Source organism: Drosophila suzukii, chromosome 2R, assembly GCF_043229965.1.
Source record: "Drosophila suzukii chromosome 2R, CBGP_Dsuzu_IsoJpt1.0, whole genome shotgun sequence".
NCBI classification, from domain to species: Eukaryota; Metazoa; Arthropoda; class Insecta; order Diptera; family Drosophilidae; genus Drosophila; species Drosophila suzukii.
In genome coordinates, this window is record NC_092081.1 from 23,998,424 (window position 1) to 24,025,091 (window position 26,668).

At 42.6% G+C, this 26,668-nt stretch overlaps 1 protein-coding gene and 3 non-coding genes across 5 annotated transcripts; 3 read left to right on the forward strand and 1 right to left on the reverse strand.

Moving 5' to 3' along the window:
• Positions 1–6,835: 6,835 nt before the first annotated feature.
• Positions 6,836–25,889, reverse strand: gol (ring finger protein goliath). 2 transcript variants are annotated; one of them, XM_017074544.4, is made up of 9 exons: positions 25,760–25,854; positions 18,753–18,800; positions 11,864–12,501; positions 11,666–11,798; positions 10,157–10,274; positions 9,947–10,098; positions 9,797–9,893; positions 7,507–7,857; positions 6,836–7,443 (listed from the first exon to the last, which is right to left on the reverse strand). In XM_017074544.4, the coding sequence occupies exons 3-9, from the start codon at positions 12,423–12,425 to the stop codon at positions 7,006–7,008; spliced, it is 1,851 nt and encodes a 616-aa protein (XP_016930033.1). In that variant the 5' UTR covers positions 12,426–12,501; positions 18,753–18,800; positions 25,760–25,854; the 3' UTR covers positions 6,836–7,005. The 2 variants fall into 2 exon arrangements, with proteins under 2 accessions (XP_016930033.1, XP_016930034.1); XM_017074545.4 differs by lacking the exon at positions 18,753–18,800 and having other exon boundaries at positions 25,760–25,889.
• On the forward strand, positions 10,492–10,563 carry TRNAA-CGC (transfer RNA alanine (anticodon CGC)). The gene has a single exon. It is a non-coding gene; the product is annotated as a tRNA-Ala (tRNA).
• TRNAA-CGC (transfer RNA alanine (anticodon CGC)) lies at positions 11,127–11,198 on the forward strand. Its single transcript has one exon. It is a non-coding gene; the product is annotated as a tRNA-Ala (tRNA).
• Positions 11,502–11,573, forward strand: TRNAA-CGC (transfer RNA alanine (anticodon CGC)). Its single transcript has one exon. It is a non-coding gene; the product is annotated as a tRNA-Ala (tRNA).
• Positions 25,890–26,668: the final 779 nt, after the last annotated feature.

Genomic DNA, 26,668 nt, shown 5'->3' on the forward strand with positions numbered 1-26,668 from the left:
GGGGGGGGGGAGCGGGAGCCGTCGGCGATCTTCTTTGAGCTCGGCACTCGGCCGTTTTAAGCAAGCGTAAAAATATGCACAATCGTCAGTCGAGGGATTTGGAAATGTGGATCGCAGAAATGTGATTACAACGGAGTACATTGATTATTTATTGAGGCAGGCTTTTCGATGATCGTCGAAGGGCGATCGGTGATCTGGGCCCGCTGCAATGGCTTGATCAGGTTGCACAAATTGAATGTTATTTTACAAAATGCGCGCACGTAGTTAGTATACGTGCGCTGTGCGACTGCGAGCTTTTCCAGGTGATCGGAGGGGGTCCGGAGAGGAGATGGGGTTGGGAAGACTACGGGGCAGACTTGGCATAGCGCGCGAAGATTCTTTGATCATTTTACGCTCATTTGCCGGCACACACAGTCACTGACACCCGATGATCTTTAGCATATTTTACGCTCAACTTGTGATCAAACCGTAACTTTGGTGTCGTACCTGCTCCGCGCTTGCGGGATCAAGGAAGCGGCCACCAGGGCGGATGACTCATGGAACATTCGGCTGTACCATCCATCAGGTAACTAGCCATCCGACTGTGATATATTTGCATACTCGCATTGCTTGGGAAAGTTGGCGATGAGTTCGGTTTCGGTTTGGGAGATGGGGCTGGGGCTGGAGTTGCAGATGGAAATGGAAATGGTATGCAATGCTTCTTGTTGCCGTTGTGTCTGTGCCATTTTCTGTACACTATTTTTCCTTGGCTTATATTTTATTATTTTTATCTTTATTGCCATTGTTATTGTGCACGCTGGCAACGTTATTTTCTGTTATTTCCTGGCCTGCACAGCTTTGTGCTGCGCTTTGATCTTTTGCCGGCCCGCCAACTGGCATTTGTAATAGTAATTGTAGCCGTATTGTGCTCTCACCGAGTCCGGCTCGAATACTTTCGAGTAGATTCGTTTACTGTTTTCTACGCCTGCTTTTCAATCGGAAAAAGCGAGGCAAGCGATTGTTATTAAGTCAATTGTTGGTAATGTCTACTCTTTACAAAGATACTGGCAAGGCAAAGCTTTCTCGATCTAAAACCCTAAACTAATAAGTCAGTTTATATTATTGCTTGGGCAAAAGTAATTCCTAACGTGATTTCCTTGTATGTGAACCACGCAATTTCGCTCACCCATTTGGAACACCCCCAAGGACACCACCAACTACGGAACATGCATGACTCTGTGAACGAGTGGAAAAACTAATTTCCACGGCTAGCAGAGCTCAGCTACTCCCCGGCCCCTCCCCGCATATGCAGTCTATACAAACAAACCAATCATTTAAATGAATTATACTTCGCGCCATTGAAAGTGATTCCCATGGCAGGGGGAAGGACGAATGGAAACAATATGCGAAAGGATGCAGCAGTTGCTATCGGGAAACTGGAAAAGCATCCAGACCCGGGAGCGGACCAGGGAGCTGGGACGCGCTTAGCAGCACCACCACCACTGCCATCTCCCGGTTGATAGGCGCGCAAATTGGCGTGAAGCGTGCAGAAATCACGGGAAAAGGACAAAGACGGGAACATTATTTTTCAACAGATCTAAAACGAAACATTTTTTGACACTTTTTTTGCTGCCATTCTCCCTTCGGCAGCTGCCCTGCCCCGATCCTGGCCATCGAAAGCGGCGATACCGAGGGGAGTTCTAGGCAGGCCGTGCGTCGAAGTGTCAGGAAAGGACGAGGTGACGGGAGCGGACTGCAGCTTGCTTAGCGGAAAGATGGATTATTTTCATGGTTATTTCGAAATGCTCGGTGGATGTTTGCTTTTGGCGGTTATAAACGCTTGGTGTGACCGAGCCCAGGCCAAAGTTGTTCGGAGCTCTGCGTCCCTTCCATTGGAGGGTTGAACATTCCATACATCTTTTTCCCTCGCCGGCAGCCATTATGAATTGCAACAATCCTTGCCAAAAGTCGTGGAAATGTCGGCCATTTCTACCCTGATGAACCATAATACAATTTATTTTTACTGGGCATCATTAACAAATGTCAACTACTACGTACAATAAAGTACAAGTTGTCTTCTGTGTGGCAAGCTAAAAATAAGTTAAGAACTTGGCAACTGTAACTTGTTTAACAAGAATGGTTCCTTTTTCTGGGATACATTTATTGACTTATTTACTAGTCTGCCAGATCCTCCTCACTAATAAGGAAACCAGTAATTACGATTTGCCACACACTTCACTGCTAACTGGACACCCGAACTATGCTTATTCTTTCCGGATCGGATGGCTGATCATTGATAATTTGACAAAAAGCAAAAAATGCGACTACAAGATGATCTGCACTGGCAATAATAATGCACAAAGTAATACCCCATGACCAAGTTGAATTTGTTTCGCCCAAGGAGGTGACACGGAAAAGTCGTTGGGGGTGGACCGTCCCTTTGCCTGCTTTTTCGTTAGCTGAATCGCATCCAAGATTGCGCATTGCTGCAAGCCTAAGCTGAAAATCCAATAAAAACTAATAAATATTGCCAAACCGTGCCCAGTGCTTTGTGAGTGTAAGGATCAAAGCAAGATTTAGATCTGCGCAGGTTGCCTTACCCCTCAGAAGGAACTGTGGGCAGACGAAGGTGCAAGAAATTGTGTCAGTGGCAGGGCAAATCCTTTCTGGCCCAACATGACATGACTTTTGGTCGTGTAGGCGTTTACTCGTCTTAGCACCCTCTCGGGAAACTAATCCGCATTTATTCGGGTCCAAGCAGGCGAACGGGATCAGTGCCGGTGTCCGTCGGCTTTCAGGTCGTCTGAATCTGTCTGATGAGTTCATCTCCTCACCCTCCTCCAGCTCTTGAACTTGGTCGTCTTTAAATTCTGAGGCTTTTGTCGCCGAATCGGCAGAGACTCTGCGGTCTCCTGCGAGGATGTGTAACAAGTGCACAAGGATAATCCGCTGCACACGCGCAACTCACGAGCATCCTTTCTTGAGGCCTTCGGTCGCTTCCTACCCCTGCTCTTCCCACACGCTTGGCCAAATAAATAAATTGTAATCTCCTTTTGTGTTTGATTTCAATCAAAATGCAGCCACGCCCACCTTGCCTTCGGCACAGTCTCGATTCCTTGACTCGCTCTGCATTCTTTTGGCCTCATCACCGCTGCCCCGTCGGATTCGGGTGCGTAGTCCCAACTTAATCTTGGCCTGCGGCTGAGCCAACTCAACGTTTGACAACATGCCGTTTTCTTGTCTTTTTTCGCCCCCTTGTTTTTGTCCGCTGATCGCGCTGATCTATATAAGCGGATATTCGGATATACTTTTTCTGACTTCGGCAGAATTCCAGAGTACCCGGCAGGAAGGGGCTTAGGCAGGTCTTGAAAATATTTTGGTGGATTTCGATTTTGCGACAATTTATGGATTAACTTTGTGATCAGCTTGAGCTACTTAGCTACTTGTGAATGAACTAGTCATCGGTCGGAGATTCTCAGGAAATCTCCGAGTTGTGTCGGTCACCTTCTAAATTAAATTCCCTGTGATCAATGAATACAACGTAATGTAAAAACATAATAAACTGCATTAGATTGATCGCTTAGCGGTCTGATTTACAAGATCAAGATCGCAAAGATCGTGGACGAGGCTGAGGAGAATCGAAAAGGCTTAGCTGAATTGCCGTTAGTCTTCGCTTTGTAGTTGAGCCGACAAATCAGCGCAATACTCGCCCATTTATATTTATATCAGCGGGCAATCGACATGATCGCAATCGCCATCAACAGGCCCAACGCAGCGAAAACGGCACCGAGAAAAGGCTGCCCCAAGAGATCACCGGCCTATGAATCACTCGCACCAACAAGTCGGACCAAATAACATATTCATGAGCCAAGGACTGGTTCGAAGCCTCCCCAAGGCTAACACAGCCAGCCCTCCAATCTGGGTTGTCCGAGGTCTACGTCTACGATGATCCCCCACAAGGGGAAGTAGTTAAGCGACGAGAAGAAGGTCGAAGGAGGATCCTAAAGTTAAGCGCATGCCGGTGCAGATATCGAGATCGGGTGTTGCCATTCAAATAACTTTTATAACTGAAAGTCTTTAGAAGAAATGATTGAAAAGACCAACAAGAAAATTCAATTTGAAAGCAGGCAGTTAGAACGCGAAACAGCTTAGAATTATCTTAAAACAGTTTATTTTGCTCGGAAAGTGGTGACACAACATTACCGGACATTTTTACTTCGGGTCCCGTGCCGAGAGCCGTCAGGTCAGTCAGGCATGATCAGCAGACATGATAGGCCAGCCCATCAAATCGCCATTTTTTCGCCAGATCCTGGTGGGGATCTCCTTGTCACGTGATCCTTAATCACAGCCGAAACAAATTACAAAAATTTGGCAATAAGACGGTACCACATATTTCGCTTTTTCCGACGCATCCTTGGGCGTCGCTTGTTCTGTGATTGGATTTAACTTCACACATCGTAGGAGGGTAGACGAGAACGGTTTTATTGTTCCCCCAATTAGTTCCGATTGGGAGAGCGAAACCTGGCAGGATATATGGAGGAGCATATGGAGGACCGTCAATAGCTATAGCTGCAATGATTTCCATTGCTTCGTGTTACTCATTTACAGCAGATTAGCGACGGCCCTGGTGATCGCATTGTCGACTGGCGATCACCGATCTGAAGAAGGAGAGCGAAGCCACATCTGCTGCATGGGCGATTGGATTCGCCTCAATGGCATCGCCTCCTACTTGCCACATTAGCACGGTGCATTGTTTTTGTCGTGCGCCCATTTATTTATGGCCTGCAGACTGACCAGAAAAAATTATAAGGGGCGGGAACAATAAATGATTTTGATCATCTATAGATTGCAATGGGCTTCAGAAAAACTTACATATGGCTGACATTTATGAAGTGATTTTAATATTTATATATTTATTTATAATTTACTGTTAATTAGAATAATAATATTAATAATTATGTGTCCTTCTTGTTGGTTTCTTCTGTAAGATGTTCAGCAATGGGCTTTTTGTTTTTGGGAAGCGTTCATTATTCCGACTGGGAAAATGCGTTCAAGCATCACAACCCTCGATAACCACCAGGGCTGCCATATTTTGTTTAACATGCATGTATATTAACATTAAGTTTACTAATTTTGTATGGCGCCATCTACTGTTTACAAAGATGTAAAAGGATCAAAGGAAAAGAGCAGAGAAGAGAGAGGTGAAAGGTTGTTGCTATGCAGAGTCAAAGAGATAGAAGAGATTGGTGTTACCAAATGGGAAAAGTATGACTCATATTCATGGAAGAGAACGAACACATGGCGCCTTAATTCAAAAATATAGAATTTGTTACCTTTTTAAAAGTGAAATAACACAGAAGGACGAAGGGATAATAGAAAAATTAGGAAAAATTAGAAAAGAGAGTTGTTAATCTAATTCATCTAGTTCCAGCTCCTTGCCCATTTCCATTCCTCCACTTTTCTTCAGTGTTTAATTGAAGTTGGACGAGGCGATTTTGGCCGTTGTACACACAACATACTAAGTCTGTTCATTTATTCGGCAAAACTTAAGAGTGACATTCCAGTTTAAAAAAAAAATATGTATCATCTAATCTAATCTAATCATCTCGAGATATAATTAAAAAACAGGATACCAAAGAAATGTTCATAAAAAAGTTTGTAAATTTCTTTTTTGGGTTATTTTTAAAGTATTATTTTGTAAGGAACATTTAATGAACATTTTAAGGATTTCCGCTTAAAGTGGTATGTTCCTCTGATTTCCTATAAAATTAGTCACATAATTGAAACGGACTTTTGTCTGCCACTCAATAATTTCCAGAGCTTTAAAGTTGTTGGTTGGAATTTGGAAAGCGCGTTCTAAAGACTTCGTTACAAAGAGTTACGGTATGTAAATGGTAAACGATGAACTCATATTCTGTTTAGTTTGCTCTCTTACCATGGCTTCCCCAAAACATCGGCCCTCCAACAATATAATAATTTTATCATGAATGCTCAGTGCAACGCCCACCACGGACACGCCCCTGTGCCCAGAGCCCTCAAAAAACACAGCGCGGCTGAGCCTCCAATCTCGGCAACTGGGACCAGGCTTGTACGTGCTGTCATCGATCGCGATCGTGGAACCAGAGGAGCCAGGAGTATGACGAAGAAGCAGCGGAGTCGGAGGAGCAGAGCCCGTCAGGTGATAAAGCTGCAACAGTTGGGCGGAAGGCCAGGACGGGCCACTGACTACATGCCCTAATGTGATTACAGGCTTTAAGTTTATAAACATCGAGCGTCTTCGAAGCTGGAGCGCTCTGGAGTGCTCCTGGTCCAGGGATCCGCGGCCCTCCTGTTGCGTTGCAATTACGGCGCGTGCAGGCGACGCCTGGCCCTGCCCTCCGCTCCACCTGGGAGAGTTCTGCCCCTGCTGCTTGCTGCTGCGGCACATGATGAATTCTTATTAGCTGTCTTTGGCCGCGGCAACTTCAACCGCTCGGCTTCCTCATAACTTGTGCTCTATTTCTCTTGGTCCTCGCCTTCGGTGGGATCAAAATGTGGATCTCCCCTGAGCTGTCGAATCGGGTCCGTTGTCAGTTGCCTGTACTCTGTTGGTCTGGAGTTCTGCTGCTGCCTGGCTGTCTGCCCTGATCGCCTTGAATCCCAACAACATATCAGCCGGCTGGGATCAGCCCGAATGTTGCGTTCCTACACTATCCCTTAGGCACGCGCAAATCCTTAATGGAATTCGCCCCGAAGTTGCTAAAAAGAGCCGAAAAAACTTCAGACAACTGAGGGCTTTATTTTACTTGGGGAAAAGGGGCCAACACGAAATTGTTGTTTCTTACCAATTTGCGTAAACTGTTTTTCTGGGCTTGAATACTTTTCGATTGTAAACTTTATTAGGAGGTTATCGAAGTATGACTTTATATATTTCGACTATTTCTCAAATTTATATTCCTAAAAGCATATTAACATTATTTAACAGTTTCTAAAATAGATACGATATTTTTACACAATTATTCATCATTTAAGCGTATGCAGTTTTAATCACTCGTTGAGGTCGACACCTTCCCCATTCACCTGAATGGTAATTTGGTCACCGTGACCGCTTGCGTCGGCCTCCCTCTCCCGATGCAACTGCAGGGGGGGAGCAGGCGCTCCTCCTCGCCTGGGCAGTGAGCGCAAGGATATTTCGTCGCTCTCGCGCCTCATGAATCGTCGCCGCGTCCTGGCAAAGTCGAAGGTGTCCCTTTCCCGCTGCCGCTGCCGTGACTGGGCGTAGGAGGCGTCCGTCAATTCCTGCAGGGCCCGCGAGGAGCTGGAGCGCCGCAGCTGGACGACCTCGGCTTGGAGCTGTGGTTGAGTTAGGCCAGAGGCCTGCACGGAGGGCTGACGCTGGCGACCCCCGAAGCATCCGGTTGAGTAGCGTCCATCCGCTGAACGCGATCGGCGGTGGCGAGCCGACTCCCGCGCACTAAGAAGTTGCTGTGTAGAGAAAGTAGTTGAGTAGATCTGGGAGGGTTTTCCAATAATTTCACCCCTGAGTACCTGCTGCATTTCATCCTTGCGCAAACGGCGCAGACCCTGCTGCTCCTCGAGCTTGTTGCTCATCAGGCTCATCCAGTCGCGGGCTTGCCTCAGCGACAGGGAGCTCTGCGAGCGTTCGGGCAGGCGGGTCGGGAACAGCATTTCGCGGGCTCCCACCACACTACCGCTGTCCAGGACAAAGACTCGCGGAAAATCGATTACAAAGTCGCGGCTTCGAATGAGATCCGCCAAGGCGCTGGTCTGGACTGCTCCAACTACAGGCTCTGCAGAGCTGTTCCCAGCCTCCACGATTGTTAGTCCCTGGGGGGGATCCGGCTGATATTCCAGGATACTCTCCTCGCTGCCTAAAAACTGTAAGAAAAACATCCTTCTAGTTCTGGTGCTGTTCCAAGAAATAGTCAACGCAAGCGGTCTAAAGGCAAAAAGCGGCATCTTTCAAATAAATTTTCAAAATTCAATATGTTTATTTGTTTGGTTCTTAAAAAGGTTTGAGTCCACAATTTGTTAAAGGGGTTTAGCAAAGATAATCTATAATTTCTTTACGGTTGTTTTAACCGATCAGCATGGTCTTGTTTGAGGTTGATGTAAGTAATCAAAAACAAAACAACATTTGAGAAAAGAAGATATAAAACCTAACTACTTACTTTGAAAAATCGAGATAACTTTTAAAAATATTTTTCATAAAAAAATACTGCAAAATAAATGCAAATCGGCCCAACAAGAAAAGTAAAATTACTTCTTTAATTGTTTTGATCTGACGATTTCAAATGTTATAAACTTTAAGAGCCATGAAAACAATTCAAAAATAAATTCAACTAAACGTCGTAAGCAATACGAATTAATGTAAATAAAATATGTTGTTGATTTATTCAATTTGAACAACTAAAAGCAAATACTTTGGCACCTTCAATATTACAGTAAACACTAATACATAATGTGCGCTGAGTGCGATTGGTTTGTGTATCTCTTCATGTGTCTAGTCGGCAGACACTCGACTAGCAAAACAGTCGCGGATTTTTCTACAATTATTGCATTTAACATTACGTCATCTACAGCTATAAGATATAGTCATAGTTTATAATTGTATTGGTATAGTATTTAGGTAGGCATAGTTATTGTAGTACTCGCAAGTAATTTCTTTCGTCTACCTGTATCGACAATTCTTACTCTTAAATAGAACTTAAACATTTATCTTTAACCCTAAGCGATTTAAGTTTTTTAATTCCGTCTTCAAGTTGAACTTCTAGCGGTATTTTATATGGTTGCTTTGATACATATAAGTGTGCGTGGGGATTTGTAAAAACTAAAATGGAAGTCTTCTTATCAGCTTTTTTAAGTACACTGCTCTCAAATGAATTTATTTACAAATGAGTGAATACTTAATACAAATGAGTCCAATAAGCCTTTACGTTAGTCTTAATCGGCATCAGCTCTTGTAATTTGGTAAAGCCAAGGAAATAGAAAATCTTTGTAACCATGTTCTTGTTTTCAATTTCCTGCGCGGATATCAAGCCTGCCAAATGCTTGGCTTATGTATTATAGCGGGCATTGAGAAATAGAAATTGCGTTTGTTTAACCTACCAACATAATCAATACCTAAATTCACATTTAAAACGTACGAAATCTCACATTTGAAGCTTTTAATACATATCTTAAATAAAATATAATTATGATTGAGGCTGACAAGGATGCACCCTGTGGCATTCCCGCAATGTTGTAATTAACTATACGAATAAAATACAACTTTCGATGCGTAGGCCTTGCCAAATCAATATGAACATTGGTCTGGTGTTAGGTTATCAAATCTAACCAAGAACTATAACTCACTACAGCTTACTATTGAATACCTGCACTGCTCGCGGGGCAGTTAATATCCGCGTATGTACACAGTAGGTTGAACGTTGTACCTTAGACTAATCGTGAGTGGCTTGGCGATATCTTAAACGTCGGTCACCTGATGACTGGCAGTACAAATGATAGCGTGCGGCATTGTGGCGGGAGCGGAGTTGCGTCTGCCACGCTCCGCTGCCGCCTGCAGCAGGTGGGGTTGGTACAGAAGGGGCGGTAGCTGCTGCTGGACACTACTGCTAGGACTACGACTACGTGGGAGGTAGTGACTAGGAGCGAAACTACTCATGTTGCTGGCCTGCAGCTGCTGGAGGGGCTGTGGTCCCTGAGGCAAGGCCACCACAATGACGGGCACCTCCTCGATGGAGGGATGGTCCACAGCCACGGCGGCAATGGGCGCTGTGTGCTGGGGACTGGGCGTTTGATATATTTGGTCACCCACCACATATCCGTAGAACTTGAGCACGTCGAGCTTGCACATGGGACAGGTTCGGTGCTCAATGAGCCAGGGATCGATGCAGTTTTTATGGAACTCGTGCCTGCAAGTACGGAGTTAAGTAGGCATTCTGTTGGAGGGCTTCTGCTCACTTACTTGCATGGCAGTATCCGTATGGTGTCCGTGGGCTTGTAGGCCTCGATACATATGGCACAGCAGTCGCTGTCCAAGTCCTTCTCATCGCTAATTTTACCCGTCTTCGTTGGTATCTTCATGATGGCCTTCTTGGTAACAGAGCACAGATTGCGCTACGAGGATTAGAAGGACGCATGAGACTTTGAATTTATTTATGAAGAGGCCGCTTACCGATTGTTGATCCTTCGCCTGCATGTAACGGAACCTCTGGATGTAGTAGAAGATGAGCCAAACCAGCGAGATAATCATTAAAACAATAAATGATATGGACACGAACAGCACTGACGTTCTGAAAAATAAGTTAGTAAGTGAGTACGTTTAAATGAATATTCATTTAATTTTGATTTATACGATTAATTTATTCGTTTAAAATCGTTAAGTACAAAAGTTTAAACAGTACTTAATAACAATCATTCTAAGCAGTTGAACTGCTTACGAGCAGTGTCGGTAAAGCAGAACGTTCTTGGCCGTGCTTGTAGTTGGAAATCGACGCGCGAATTTTGCAAGGGGACGTAGCTCAGTGGTAGAGCGCTCGCTTCGCATGTGAGAAGTCCCGGGTTCAAACCCCGGCGTCTCCAACTCGATTTAAAATTCTTTTTTTATTTAAGTAACTTTTTTAAGTCGTACTAATGAAGAGTGCGCTTGCGAAATAGGTTACCTGGAGTACAATTCAAATTGGAAGTGAATGTCTCGATATGGGAGGAAATTTGAAATAAAATGGAAATATAATGCAAAACAATTTTTAAAATATGTATGCGAAAAATGTGTTCTTAAAGTCCTTGACATTTAAAAAATTCTGGATGCGGCACTAATAGAAGGTCGGTAGACTAAAAATATTTCTTCTCTAAGTTTATTCAAGCTCACTTAGTATATTATTAACCTTCGTTGAACAAGCCATAAATAAAATCATGTTTCGTAATTTAATTTAAAACATTTTAAACAAAATTTGCGCGAACAACGTCGTATTTTTTTACATTTTATTTACATTTTTTTTTTTTAGAGTATTTATTTAGAGTATGTGAAATTCGACGAAGAAAAATGTAAAACCTGCTTTACCGACGGAACGATGGTAAGGCAGTGTAAGACAAAGGGCGAAACTTGCCTTGGCTCTAGTTGACATTTGGTCACTGAGTTGCCAGACGGGGACGTAGCTCAGTGGTAGAGCGCTCGCTTCGCATGTGAGAAGTCCCGGGTTCAAACCCCGGCGTCTCCAGTTAAACGTACAAATTTTTTTTTTAGCTCTTTGTTCAAAAAAATTTTGGTTAAGGAAGTATATAAGGAGGTATATAAACTGTTTAAAATGGAAGTTAATGGTATAAGTAACTAAGTAAGAGAAACTAGAACATGCGCCAGAAAGCGAAAAGTTAAGCTTTCACCAGACAAAGTATATGATTGTGTTTTAAATCCTGTAAGTGTTTTTCTAACTCGGAAAATTTTGTTTACGATTATTTTCAAAAGATTGTTTCTGAATTATTAGCCAGCTTGAACAATTACTCTGAAGTTTCAAGGATTGTATGGGGACGTAGCTCAGTGGTAGAGCGCTCGCTTCGCATGTGAGAAGTCCCGGGTTCAAACCCCGGCGTCTCCATGAAGCAGATGGTATTATTTTTTGTACTCCCTCCTTTTACTTTCAGAAAAATTAAAGCCTTATTCATACACCCGAGTTCTGATGACACTCACCTGTTCAAGCTGCTGACGGTGCGCACTCCGCGTCTTCCCTCGATGATCGAGATAGTCACATTGAAGCCTCTATCAACAGTAATGGCCAAGTCCTGCCCGATATTCTGATAAGTTATCACTGCTGCTATGTTTCCTGCAGAAATGAAAGTTTACTAGGATGAGCAAGTGGCCAACTTAAGGGTCAGGGGGTAAACTCACTTGTCTTGCCCTTGATCTGCATCTTCTCCAGTTGCATCACTTGCTTGTCGTTGTAGATAATGACACCGGCGGCGTTCTGCTGGTAGACATGCTTTACTTTTTCCTCGAAGGTGCAGCGTCCGCGGCGCACCAAGGCTATCCAGGTCACGCCCTTGTCTGGTATAGGGGATCCCAGGGTTCCCTTGATGTACGGTGTGCAGGCGAAGTCGTCACTGGCGTTGTCCGCGGCGCTGACGTGGATCAGACGCCCCGTAACGTTCAACACTTTTCCCTCCCCGTAGCGAGCCTGCTCCTGGGCGAAGTCCATGTTGCACAGGGTGTTGCCGTGCTCCACATACGACCAGTTGAGGAAGGCGTAGTTGTAGACGTCCACTGCAATGCGGTCCTCCATGCTGGCGAAGGTGTGCGTGCCGTTTCCTGGTCTGAAGTAGCGTTCCAGGTCCTGATTGGCGATGGACATGGCCGCCACTAAGGTTGTGGTTGTTGTGGGCGATGTGAGATGCGGCAGTCCCCCAAACAGCAGCACCAGGCAGGCCAGTAGGAGCATTTTTCGTAAATACATGACGCAGGAGTATTTCAGCTGTTTTCGGCTTTAATCAGAATGTCGCATTTGCCTCTGGGCAAGTGTGGTTTGCCAACTGAAACGAGAAAGCCGCATACAGTTTAGCCAAATAATTGGAGGTCTGCGGTTATCAGGCGATAAGCGTCCCTCTTCGAAAAACAGTACTAGCACATAGTCTTTATGAGCGTTTCTTTAAATACCCCGTCCGATTAGCGCCTTCTCACCAAATGCGCAGTTATTCCCCGGCAAAGAAAATACCTAATAAATTATTATCAAATTCACTGTAATGTTGACATAAGTATGTATAAAGGGAGCTGAAAAAACATTTTCCGCAATATGAGACGTGTTTTAAATAAAGAGGATTTTACCTAGTTTAAATTAAGTTGCTCTTTCTCGAATGGATTTGAAAAGCCATTTCAGAGCCTGCACTATAATGCTTTTATGTGCTCCCTAGGATCCGCAAAAACCAATGGCTGTAGGATGAAGCGTGGGCGTGTGCTGCTGACATTGAGAAGTGGTTCGGTGGGACATACCAGCAAATCTGGTTTGGACGGCAACCGACAACCTCTGCCTCTGCGTTCGAGGCACAATACAAGCCAGACGCTTTGCATATGAACAGTCTTCGGTGAAACTTAAACCTGGCCCAAGATAACGACTTGGGTACATTTTCGGTCTCTTGTTGGACTACAATAAATCATGTTAGTACTCATCTTGGTTGAGCAACTGAGAAACCTTGCCACGAATAACCATTACATTTAAGACGGACTGTATCTTGACACAAATGAGGTTCTTACTGGGTTCTTAATTCAACTTAAAAGTTTTGAAAGTGACAACTAAAAAAATCCGAAAAATGTGTACGAAAATAAATTGTTTAGTATTGTGTGGGTAATAATTGTTGATTTTAACTGTACGTTTAACTTATCTCAGCCAAATTCTAAAGAAATTGCTAGCAGCAAAATCAAAAGTGTTGCCTGCTTAGGATATTGACCCTGACAGTTGGTGCCAAAAGTGTGAATACAGCTTAGCCGCCAAAGGCATGAACTCACATATATTTGTATAAATATATTTATATATGTACACAACTGTGCGAGTCTTGAACGCAGCCAAAATTGAAAAATGCCTCGAATGACTTTGACACTCTGTTTTTGAATTCTCTCTTTGCCTCAATACTACGCATCAGCAACGTCAGCCTTATGCTTCTTATGTGGGTGTGACAATGGGAACTCATTTTTAAAATGTGCTGCTCTCTTAAAAATATATATCAGGTGAAAAATTGTTTAAAAATGTGTATGGAAGACACGCGCTGGAAATGGAAAGCAAGATACATATTATATTATTATACTAGCAAAAAATGCATTTTAAAGAACAATTCTTTATTTAAGATAAGGATATTCATCCTAAATTTATACTACGAATATAAATAAATAAAAAGGGTTTTTCTCTCAAGAAATTTCCGATTGGAAATGTGGTTATACTGGTGCTTCTTCCCTAGATACGTGCCTAATCGCATAGGCACAAACAGCATTGCTTGTTTTGATTCTTGATTCTGACCCCTATAATAACACACAATTATGAAAAAAATTCATTATTTGTGGGATGAAAATATTATGCAGTAGATTGTTCGTTCCTAGGTGTAATTGTTTACTTTAGAATCAACAATTTGTTTGGTGGCGCATGTGGCGGCTATTGCACTTCTTTCTGTTTATTTTTATAAATCCGCGTTTATTCATTTTGGCAAATTGCCAGCGGGCAATGAAACAGTATTGCATACAATTCAATAAACAAAATAAAATGTTTTTCTCCACAAGTTATTTACATTTGTTTGAGTCTTGAACCAGTTGAAATCATTTCTTTGTGCTCTCATCAGTAAAAGCATAGGTAGTTGTTTCCTGAAATAAGATAACCATTTTCTTGACCGAAAGTATATATTTTATAAAAACTACAGAGAATTGATATTCGAAATTATTTAAATAAGCTATTTTGATGTTGCCAAACCTTACTTATGATGCAAAAAGAACTGGTATTCACACACAAAAGAGCAAAAAACAAATGGATGGCGCAAAGATAGAATACAAGAAACGGTCAATAAATTCAAACAAAGCTAAAAATAATATATACATAGCTATATGAATATTTGTATTTTTTGTTTGTTTCCATTGCGAAACGTGATTTGCAAAAACGTGCCTCGAATGATAATCGTTTAGCAATATTTTATTGTTGGTTATTTGTACGCAAATACACCATGGTGTCTGCTTGGTGGGTATTTCGATGTGTGCTCGTGAAGTGGCTCTGCATGTAGAAAAAGAACGACACTAATATGGAACTCGGAAATGCTTGTTTAAATATATATTAATTTGTTGTGATGCGAATTTGGTGTATTCATGTAAGAAAAAATCAGAAGGAAATTGATTCTTGCGGGCACATCTAAAAATGATACTGCAAGGGTATTTTAACATTCGGTCTCTGAACTGTCAACCCTTTGTTATTACTTACAACTACCAACTGCGGAAGTTTTTCCACAATAACGCATTTACCTGGGTGTAAACAACTTTTGATTTAACATTTCACTGGTTTTGATGCGTTTCAATGCGCTCCGTTGGACCTAAAGCATTCGTTCAACTTTGCGCAGACTCTATATTAAATGAGGTAACTTATGGCAAGTACACGGCATTGTTTGGACGACTGTTATTGCACACGGATATTTGTACCGCCGAGCTCGGCAGTGATTATGGGCTTAATTTATTCAGCCCAATATTGTTACTTTACTTATTATTGCGTCTACAATTATTATTTAAAAACAACAATAATTGCATTAATTGCAAGCAGACAAGAGATGGATGAACAATGCCAATTGAAAGCGATCTGAATTTTGAAGAGTTTTAATTAGACTTGCATCACTGGACGACGCAACTGTCACATACGAATTTGAATCTGTTCTATGGAATAGATATTATGATTATTAAAGTTTACAACTTCACGATAAACTAGAACTACAATCGGTTTCTGCTCTATATTTCCTTTGTGATTTCATTATATTTACAGTTCGAGAAAATGCTTTATCACAGCTTCCTTGACTTACTACAATCAGTAGAGGGGGACAAATGGAAGACGTGGGCTGCAGAAGTCGCGTTCTGTAATGTGCCTGGAAGTGATTCAGCCTGCCGCAGTGCCATAGACGAGGCATCCACTCCCCTCCCTTTCGGGTCGAACGCCACCTTGCATTCGCTGTCGTTGCTGGCGGTGGCTGCTGTTCCGCTTGTTTGCATATTGCAACATCTGTGCAAGCGAGAGCAATTTAAAACATACGCCAGCACATGTTCACAGCCGTTTGGGTGTATAAAAATAAGTAGGTAAGAGTGTGTGTGCAGTCCCACCCACGCACACCACGCCGAAGCTCCCAATCCTCTTTATATGCTTCTAAAAATATTACCGCAACACATTATTCAACTTGGCGTTTCGACTTCCCTGCACGATGCTTGAACTTCAATTTGTCGTTCCTCGAGCTCCCGCACATAAATTATTCACCTCGCTTGCTCTGCCTAATTGTCGGCATATTTGGGTTACCCAGCATGTTATCTGATATTAACTATTAAATTTTAAATCATTTGAGAACACTTTCAAAACCCCAGAACGTTCGTTTTCTAACTAAAGAAGAATTGATGTATATAAAGCCACATCATTATGTGAACATAATATACTTTCAAGCCACTGCGCTTCGGGGCACAACAACCTCTTAAATGTTTGTTTTATTTTGACACGAGTTGGAGTGCCCAAACGCTGAGGAATAAATAAAGTAAAAGTTTAAATGGAGCTTTTAGGGCATCCTCTTGAGTGTTCCAAACTGTGGACGTTGAAACTTCTTAGCAGCTCATCGAGCCTGTACTTCGGGAAAATGATGGGTACAATTTATTTCCAGAAAAGTTCAAAGCGAACTCCATCGATGGGATTTCCTCATCGACTCCGGACTCATCGCCCATCCACTGCAAAGTTTCTAATTACTTGCCAGCTGCTGAGAAATCGTAGCCATTAAAGTCTCTGAGTTTCCCCACTTTTGCTTTCAATTGTTTCTGTCCATGGGGAAGGGCGCTTTGGGGGCTCTTGGCCGACTGCCCAATTCACAATGCTCGTTTTTATTTGGCAAGTGCATTTTAATGTCACTCTCGCTGCAAATTATCTTCCAGCCATTCATCAGAGCTCCACTATCTTTTTTGTGTCATTTTCATGTCATCATTATTGTCGTTGTTAGTGCTGTTGCTTGAGTAAAAGTCGTAAATGGTCCGAAATGGGCGAGCGATTGGGGAGGGATTTGAACTGCAGCGACCTCTCAGGCTCTGGTATTCGGAGCAAGGACACTCAAAAAATAGCTCGGGTTAATGAGAACAAGACTTTGGGAATAAGACTCAGGCTTAATTTGCGGGGCCCGGGCTAATTTATTCGGAATGTAGTCAGGACGTTTGCAACATTTTACTTTTATTGGCGTTCTGTAGCCTTGGGCTGTGGCCAAAAAGGACTCGCCGAAACTGTCGCCATTATGCGGTGCAGACTTGTAAATATTTATGATGCACTTCACTTTACGACCCGGCGACAAAACCAATAAAAGCCCTACAGCATCGGATTCAGAGCCAGCAGCCAGACCTGGAAAAGTCTCTCGGAGACACACTTCTAGTAAAATGCATCTGGCTGGAAGTGCTGGAAGTGTCAGAGTGCAGGTAGCCCAGCAGACACGGCCATAAAAGAATTAACACCCGCTACTTGGAAGCCGCGTTCCCCACAGTCACGTTTCAAGCGCAGGGTTGGGGGAAAAGTGGAAAGAGTGGAAAAGCTACAAATACCGCTGCGGCGCACTATCGAGTTGTTATTCTTCTAGTGTTTGTCGTTCCCTGAGTGCGCCAGTGGGTGGTGGGGGAGACCAGAACATGTGTAAGCCAGCGCCGGCAACGACGTCATAAATCTTTACACACCTTCCGCGTGCTGTCCACCCACAACCGGTCCGCCCCTCCTCCCGCACCCCTTTCGCTGTGGGTCGGAAGCAGACTTGGATCGGCTTTTCCAAGCCCCCACCCAGTCCATTCGACCATTCATTAGCCACTCGAACGTCAGCAGTGTAAAAACGTGATTTCCGCTATTTGCCTGCAATTGTTTAGACGACTTTGGTTGTTTATTGTTTATTTCCATTTTTGACGTGGACGGACCCTCAAAGAGAAATAAGCAAACTGAGATCCCAAGCATATGTCAGTCCATCATTCCCCAAGTCATCAGATATATAAAGGTATTTAAACTGCACCTAAGGGTTTCTAGCTAGTCATTATCAGGATCCAGCGGCCCAAGTAGCAAGAGCAAGTTTGCAAGAACAAGGACTAGAAGTCGGAATCCCGACACCCCTTTTAAGGGGATGGGAAGGTGGCCAATTCCCCGAACAGGTATTGATTTTCAACATTGTCAACGGCGACAACAATAACAATAGCGATGGTGAGAACAATAACAAAGTTAAATTGTCATTCAGGTTGTTGTGGTTGCCAAGGCCTCGGTGTCTTCATCGGAATCCTTGTCAGCGCTTCACTCTTCCCCTGAGCTTCGCCATGGAGAAAACATCAGCGATACAGCAGAAATCAGCACAGTGGCAAAAGCAGTGGCAAGAGTAAAACCAGTGATAATTACTGCCCACCATGGAGAGCATTTTCTTCCTGAGCAAGTGACCTTAATCAAGTCAAATGTTGCCTTAAAGCTTTCCGACCAGCAGCACTAATGTTAATGATTTCATTCTTCAAGTTCCGCTGTCCTGTCCTGTCCTCTTTTTTAAGTCCTATTTGATTTGTGTGATTTTCTATTGATACAACATAGTCCAATATTTGACCTCGTGTTGTTTCCTTATTTCCCTAGAAACCCCCGATTTTTCCCGGTTTTCGGAGCCACCAAGCCCCTCAAGACAATGATAACACACGTGGCCTGCCACGCGCGCGATTCGAACCGCCTAAGCCCGTCAAACGGAAGCCATGACTGTTGTTGTGTCTACTGGATTCGATAGGTTGGCGGGGTAGGTTATGCCAATATTAAGTAATTATGTAGCCTTATCTGCAAATATATGCTATACGAGTTCAGATTGAAAGTGCCCAACTTGGGAGTGATTGATTGACAGAAGTATCAGTGAGGTGGGAATAGCAATGGTCCTGCCTGCCAATTGAACTTTGAAAATAAAATAAGGGGACAGAAAGGCTGTCAATCGCTAGCAGCTTTTGATTAGTTGATTTCCAGAAGAATGACCCTAATTATTATATTTATTCGCTCACCCACTAAACCAAAGCGCAGGGTCAGTAAAAGTTGGCTTACCGCAATTTTCAATCCCTCAGCTATGCAATTGTTTTTCCTTTCTCAGAGCTGAAAATGAGAGCAAACGAAAATATAAAGCAATTAGAGTAAGCGCCATGCAAAATTGACATCTAAAAATGTTGCAAAGTCAATTAGTATATCCATGTGAATTGTTTACGAGCCCTTATGGACCCTATGTTACTACTCTTTATAAAGAATTGTCTATTATTAACAGTATTGATGGCAGTAAATGCCTATATCGCAATTCGACCAAGAGAAAGCAATCTGAACGTAGTATCTCAATTAGTCTTTTTTGAGCTTTTCGTGCATTTGCACTTGCTGCAGACACGTGATAGCCACCAACAACCCGGTGGATACACAGCCACGTTATCACCAACATTAGACGCAAGGGACGCGCGTCAGAATGTTTAGCAGCTGGTAATTAGTGAGCAGTCCCCTTTTAGACCGCACCCCCTCCTTTTGGCCATGGCAACGTGCTGGCCATTTGCGATTTGCGTGCCGAGATTGCTAAACAATATTGATTTTTATAGTACGTCGAGGCATTTAATCATCGCCAGAAGGAAGCCCCATCCGTTCTCAGACTCAGTCCCTGCCCTGTTCCATCTCGCCCAACGTCAGACAGGTCGCGTTGGTATCCAATTAGTGGGGAGGATTTATTTTTTATTGGGTGACAATTTTAACGATATTAAATTCAACGCACATGTCTTGACGGTGTCTCCTCCTCACTTTGTCTTTCCATTCCCTCTGGGCTCTCACCTTATTGAATCCGCCTCGCGGTTTTGCACAAATCATTTTAATTAATTCAGATTTTGTTTCGTTCGCCACTCGCTAATGCGGAAAAATATTTTAATTTGCTTTTGCTTCCAAAGTTCCCATTCTCGGATGCGAATTGACCAGTGCCTTGTCCACAATTAATAAGCAAGGTGAATAACTTAAACTGAGATGCGGTTCTATCACTTCTTAGTGGGAGGCTGGTTTGCAAGGCTACTGGGCTTCCTGGTTCCGTCTCTGTCATCCGAGTGCTACTTTGATTCCTCTCCAAGGGTTGTGGGAAAGTTTTAAGCTTCTACTAAGACATTAAACAAGGGTGGTTATTAGGATGGAATTGCGAAAGCAATCAGTAATTTTTAACTCAGTGAATTGGGTGCTTCGCAGTGGAAGAACCATCATACGAGAAAATAAAACAAATATTTTTTTTGGCCGGGCCAGCCATTTATTGATGGAAGTTGGGGCCCGTCGATAGTTTTCCACTTTAAGACGCAACTGCCTTGGAAAAACAATAGCCTGAATGCAACGAGTTCTCGCGCAGGGGCGCCAATACTCAGTTCCCGTCTCCGCCCAGGCATTTGTCGCCCTAATTAACGTCGCCCTGGGAAGCCGGATCCCAGGCCCAAGCAAAGCAGAAGACGTCGGCCCACGAGAAGATATGCTGTTTGCTCTTGCATGCAAATGCATCTCCTGCGGCGTCTGTGCTGGGATGGGGTACCGAAAGATACGCACTCCCGGAGTCTGGTTGGTGTCTATTCGGGACTGGGGGCATGAACGTGATATAGTGAGTCATGGTCCAAAGCGCCCGCGGGAGTCTTTATTTACCATGTCATGATCAGAGCTAAGCTAAGTATTAATTGCCAATATAAAATCCCATACCAATGGTTATATGGGAACAGGTGAAGTAATAACTTCCATATTTTCTATTGTTCGAACCATTAAGTTCAATTTTGGTAGCTGCCATTGACTCTTATCAGTCACTGTTATCTGCACGGGTTGTCGGACACTATGAACACAACCACGAATATTAATAATGTATGAGCTAGAGCATATGCTAGAGCATTCCTACAATGATATGTTGGCATTTAATCATTCTGTTCGGACAGACAGTGCTTGTCTTAAGCATAAACAATTTTGTTAGACAAGTTTTTGGAAAACAGAACTAGCTAATCATTATTGGGCACTTGTTATTGTTTTTCGATAGCTCTGAAAGTGTTGAAAGTAATTAATAACTCAAGGGGACAATTAAAAGCGGTTCCGTCCATTTATTTCCACTCCACACACGTTAGATTTCAAGAGATTGAAACAAGAATGAACTGGCCCCAGCTGTGCAAATGCGGGGATAACTGACTTCAGCCCGAGTCACTGGCCCCAATGACAGACTTCGTTAGACAGAGGTCTTTGGACGCACTTGCCAACACTCTCGCCAGCTAACGGCGCTAGGTATTTATTTCATTTCACGCTGACGAGAGTTCCCTAGCACGCGTTTCTAATTTGTCTGGTAAGGTGACGTAAAAAGTGATCATTCATAAATTTGGCACAATGTCCGTTCTGAAGCAGGAGCTAACCGGCGTTATTAGATGCAGCCGCCTAGCCACCTGACTTTTAAGCAGTTACTATAGAAATTCGAGCAGAATAAGTATTTCAGCCGCTCTTATTTGTGTACAATGTGCTGCTGGGGCCTGTTAACTTGTCTTTCAGGGCGTTTGAACTTTTAACGCTTTCCACGTTTTGTTCACATTCGCGTTCCCATTTTCATTTCGTTGTTCTCTGTCTAAAGTTCATTGTTAAATCGCTTTCCCTCTCAGCTTTGTTCTCGGTTGGCTATGAGTTGGTATGATGCTTGGGCGTGAAAAGTGTTTGGAGAGGGGTTTATACAAAGCCACATTAAAATCGACTTTTGAGAAAATTGACCATGGCTCGAGAGTAACAACGTCCAACAAAATGTGTGTGCTGATAGGAAATTCAACCACCTAAAAGTTAGTAATCTAATTTGCATGGTATGGTAATCAGATATTTACTTAAGATGTCAGAGGCCACAACGATTTCATCTGATCGCTCTACTTTTCAAATACTTTACTTTCTCTCCATATCGGGATAATATCTTCGCTGTAGATCTCACGGTTTTGCTTGATTTTGCTGATTTTCACTTTCATTTCATACTTTACTGTTATTTAATGAGTGACAGCAATCGCTTGGCAATTATGCCATAAATGTTTGTCAATTAACATAATTTACACTTTTACAGAGATGTGGGTGCCTCTGAAAGTGCCTCACTTTTTCTCTGTGACTCATTTTAAGTATTTTTGCCCTTGGCCGTGCTTTTTGTTCAACCGACTTCCCAAAGCCGTAGTTTGGATGAAGACTTTAATATCGCTCTCCTTTGCAGTCGTTACCTGTGGAGTAACCATTTGTTTACTTCGAAACTATTTTTGCATTGACGGAGAGACTTAATGAGCCATTAGCATAATCTGTAATTTTTGTGTTTCTCTTTCGTGACATGTAGCACTAAGAGCCGTTAGGAAAGTGGATGATTAATGCTGAGCAAAGCCATTAGATTTCACTTGATAAGTGCGATGATGGCGAAGAACTTGATATTTTCAATAACCACACCAACTTCCAACTTCTGTAGAAGGTAATTGAATTAATAGCGAAATCTTGGGGTCAATGAACTGTTTTTCAATGGTTTGCCAATTAGTATTCTGTATTGATGCTACAATTGTAAAACTATCTGATACTAAAATCTGTTAAGAGTTTTGTATTTGCATAATAATTAGTAAGCTTCCCCTGCCAGTTTTTTTCAAAGATTACGACAAGATCAGCTACAACCATCTTCTTAAACCAAAAACGAACCAGTTATATAATACACTCGTCAGAGAATGATCGGAAAACTAATAGAAGAAATACCCTCTGCAAGAGTATATAAATATATAATTCTGACTATTTATACGATTTGAGAACAAAGTGTCGTTCAGACTAATCGAGTAAAAGCCCAGTCGATATCAAGCAAAGTTCGAGGCTGAGTCCGGAAACACAATTAGCTGAAGTTTCTGGCGGATTCCCTCCGCTTGCCGATTCCGTACAATTCCGTTCAGTTATTGAACTAATGCAATAAACAATTTGTGTTCGTTAACATTTTATTAGAATGAACCGGTCACAGCTTGATTTTTGTGTCGCTTTGAGAGAATTTCACGCTCGGCCAAGTTGTATTATTTAATCATTAATAAGCCAGAACGTGACTGTGACGTTGTCGCCCCAGCAGCAGAAATTCGCCGGCTATTTCAGGTTCCTATGAGGAAGCGGCTGCCTCACCCGTTTTCAGCCGGTCTGATCTCTAGTAGAGGCCCATAACCATTTATTTCGCACTAGTTGCTTGACGCGTGCCTTGTTCCTTTCACCGGCATTGACAATCTGGCGTCACGACGAACGTAGCTGAAGTGAAATGTTCCTGTATCAATTAAGTTCGCTGGAATCGGAAGTTTGCGATTTTTGTAAATTATCAATGAGCGTGAAACCTTCTTCTCCTGTTGTTGGTGGCCCTTTACCAAGCTGACCTTACTTATAAGCCTTCGTCATGTTGAGGCATGGGATTTTCAAGCGATGTGAGAGTGCAATTAGCTTAATGAGAGCAAGGTATAGTGGGACCACATGAAACCAACTAATGGGACATGCAAGGTAGGGCGAGGGACTTCGCGACTAATTAAGAATACACATAGAATATGTACACTTGATGTGAAGTGGATTCACAGGCATAGGACTGAAAGTCACTTCCCACCGTACTGAAGTTGTTGGAAAGCACAAACAGAACCGACGACTAATAAATAGATAATATAGTTATTAACGAATATTAAAATTACCACCCAATCCTTAGAATAACAGGACTATATTGATTATTATCTTTTTAATGTGTACATGCCCTATTAGAGCACCATATGGCAGAGTAACTACCTAAAGATGCTGTGAAACACAATAAAAGCGTAAATTGCATCTTGCTTTGAATAGAAAAATCGCCTATTCCTCCCCCACTTGCATTGTTTCCATAGCCAATTTGCTCCAAACTCTTTTCAACCTTCACTCGCTTGACTTTGCCCTGGCACAACAATCCGTTCACAACTGGAGAACGATTATATACTTTTCACTTAATTCCCCTGATAATTACCACGAGGGTTCACTGCACTTGGAGCCAAAGACTAGCGAAGGGAGTGGGGCTGGAAAAAAGTTTGTATACAAACAGCGATATCTACGACAAAGAAATGGGGCCAACATATTGGCGTTGGCTAATTGGGAGAACGACGTGTAAAATTACAGAGTAATTATTTTTATTTTTGGTCCATGTCGCCACTGTTGCGATAAACACTGATACCGCGGTATCTGAAATGGAAGGCGGAAGCACGGTTACTTCGCATTCCCTGTGATGTTTTCCCTGCAAGCCCTAGCTCAACCATGTCTTCAAGCCTTTCCACTTTCAGTTTCCCCCTATGATGAAAGCATCCGCTCCAGATGTTGGTCAAGAACGTTATTTCTAAGTGACCCACTTAAAGAGGCGATTGGAGGGGGAAGCCATATTATCAGGTATGTATACCCTCTCTTCGGGTTCTCAGAACTTTTAGCCCAATATCTAAATTGGCGTTTAAATCGAAAGTGCTTATGCCCCAACCAGTTCGATAATCTTGATGCTGCCATTGCAATTGCAGTTCTTCGAAATGAGAAACTCGTTTTCCACGTCGCTTTTCATTTGGCTCTTTGCTGTGGTTCAAGGAAAACGCATCGAAGGGGAAGCTGGTTATGTGCAGCCAAATTCACAGATATACATACAAGCGACACAGTTCGTTGCCAAAAATGCATTAACAATAGAACAGTGACAACAACAACAGCAACATCAAGAGCAACAACAACAAACCTTCGCTAAATGGGAGCTTGAATTTCGGTTGAAACGAACTACAAATTGAAAGAGAGTTGAGGAGACCCATGCGCCTGCGCCGGTCCCCCCGTTGTTTTGTTTTCGTTGACAGCCAGAGGTTGAAACTGCCCCCAGAATTCGTAGCTGGTTTCCCTTTTCGCTAGATGACAATGACTCTCGCAGCAAATGGAGTAAGGGGTGGAACGGAATCCGGGGGAGTTTCACCGCCATCAGCAGTTAGCCCCAATCTTTGACTGCACTTCGTCAGCACCGTTTTGAAACAGGCAATCCTTCGCTTGGCCCAACATTGTCCTTTTTGATTTCGGTTAGAACCAAGCCGGAATCGCTTATGGAGTTGTCCGATTTGCTGTCGGCCGCTCAGCGGAGTGCGATGCAGTAGGGGTAGAGCAGGCTTTGGGAGGTTGCTCGTGCGTTCTTATTGATTTTTCCCAGGCTTTCCCTTGTTGCTGCCGAGCTGCTGCACTCTTTTTCTATGAATGCATTCTAGCAATTTTTTTGAGGGAATCCTGTATCCAATTTACCGAAATGTAAGGTTCAAACTCAAAAATGCTTTTGACCCCAATTTACATTGAGCATATTTTGAAAACTTTTTAAATCTTCCGATTTATTACCTGTTGCATAAATTATCAACACATCTCATTTTCTTGTAGCATTTCAAACCACTATCTTGGTTGCAAGCATTGAACTCTTGCGGGAATCTTATAAGTGCGTTACCTCTCTGTTATCAGCCTGCCTTCACAAGTTAGAGTTTGCTAAAGAGAAAAGCGTCTGTTGCTTTAATCAACAAATAAACAGCTTTTCTTGTATAAACAAAATTGACTCACCTGGAAAAAAATTGCGGGGGAATACAAAATTGTCGACTTTTTAGTAACTCAAAAATAAGAGAATTTTAGTATTGTTGTCGTTTTGAGGCTGCTGTCGAAATGTATTCAACACTCTGACTATTCAAAGAGGTTCATGCTTTTGTTACCCCAACAGCTGTTCGTACCCCCCACTCACACACGTACAACATAAATAAACAGCAGATACTTTCTTCGATTTAGTACAATCGAAATATATCTGCACTTTTTAATTTTCTTGGCGCATTTTCGTAATAATTTGTGTTATTGTTGTTGCCTTATCTATTTTTTGTTTGTTACGCGAACGCGATTGGAATAAATTCAGGTATGTGTATTCTTTTTTTAGACTGCCTCTGTATCTTCAAGACACTAGCTGAGGCGGTTTTGCGACCCTGCACTTCTCTATTTAGATACCCTTTGTCAAGCTGCTGTTGAGTTAGTCCCGATACAATTACTTATTCACAAAACCACTGACTAACCGAGGCAGAAAACAATTAGAACAGATCCGCAGATACGCGCCACACGGAGGGCCAATCTATCAGCCATCCGACGGATACGTCCGATTCGGTGCAAGTGCGAGAGAAGACTGAATATCCAGCGTTCCCAGCCATCAACCAGCGCCAATGAAGCGCTCTCTGGCGCTTATATGTAATTGGAAATGGAAGAAGGCGCCCTCTGGCCTTTACCTTTTGCACTAACTTTTTTTTTGTCTCGCTCTAGTATTTTTTTAGTATTTACTTTATTTACTTGAGTATTTACTTCTCACTTTACTTTGGTAAAATGATGAGTTCCACTTTGGTAAAATGATGAGTTCCTCACACTTAAGTTTGATGTCGTCTTCGAGTTCACAACCCGGGTTGTTGACCAGGAAAAGTCGCAGAGATGAGTTGGCAGGTCTGTTTGCAGGTCTATTAAAAGGAGTTGGCAGCACCTGACCGATTGCCCACATCACATTTAAAAAAAAAGAGTAAAAATTAAGAGAAGAGACTGATTTAAAGAGAGCAACAAAGAGCACAGAACTACACCTACACTCAAAAAAAAAGAGATGAATATAAATTTAATAATATAATGAAGTCTTATAAAATCAATTTATGATTAAACTACCATTTACCAATTTAAGTTAAATTTATTTTAATGTTAAATGTTATTTTATTTTAATTAAATTTTAATTACCTTTATCGAAAATGCAAACTATGAAGATATGTTTTGTGTGCAGCCAGTGCGCAAGCAAATAAGTTTGTTTACTTCTGCTAGTCGAAGTGACTATACCCAGCAGCAACCGAATCTGTATCTAATATAAAAACATGACAAAGCGTATGGCTTTTAAGTGCTTAGACTTCAGCATGTTTATAAAGGTTGATAATAACCTACGATGATTTAAATAAAAT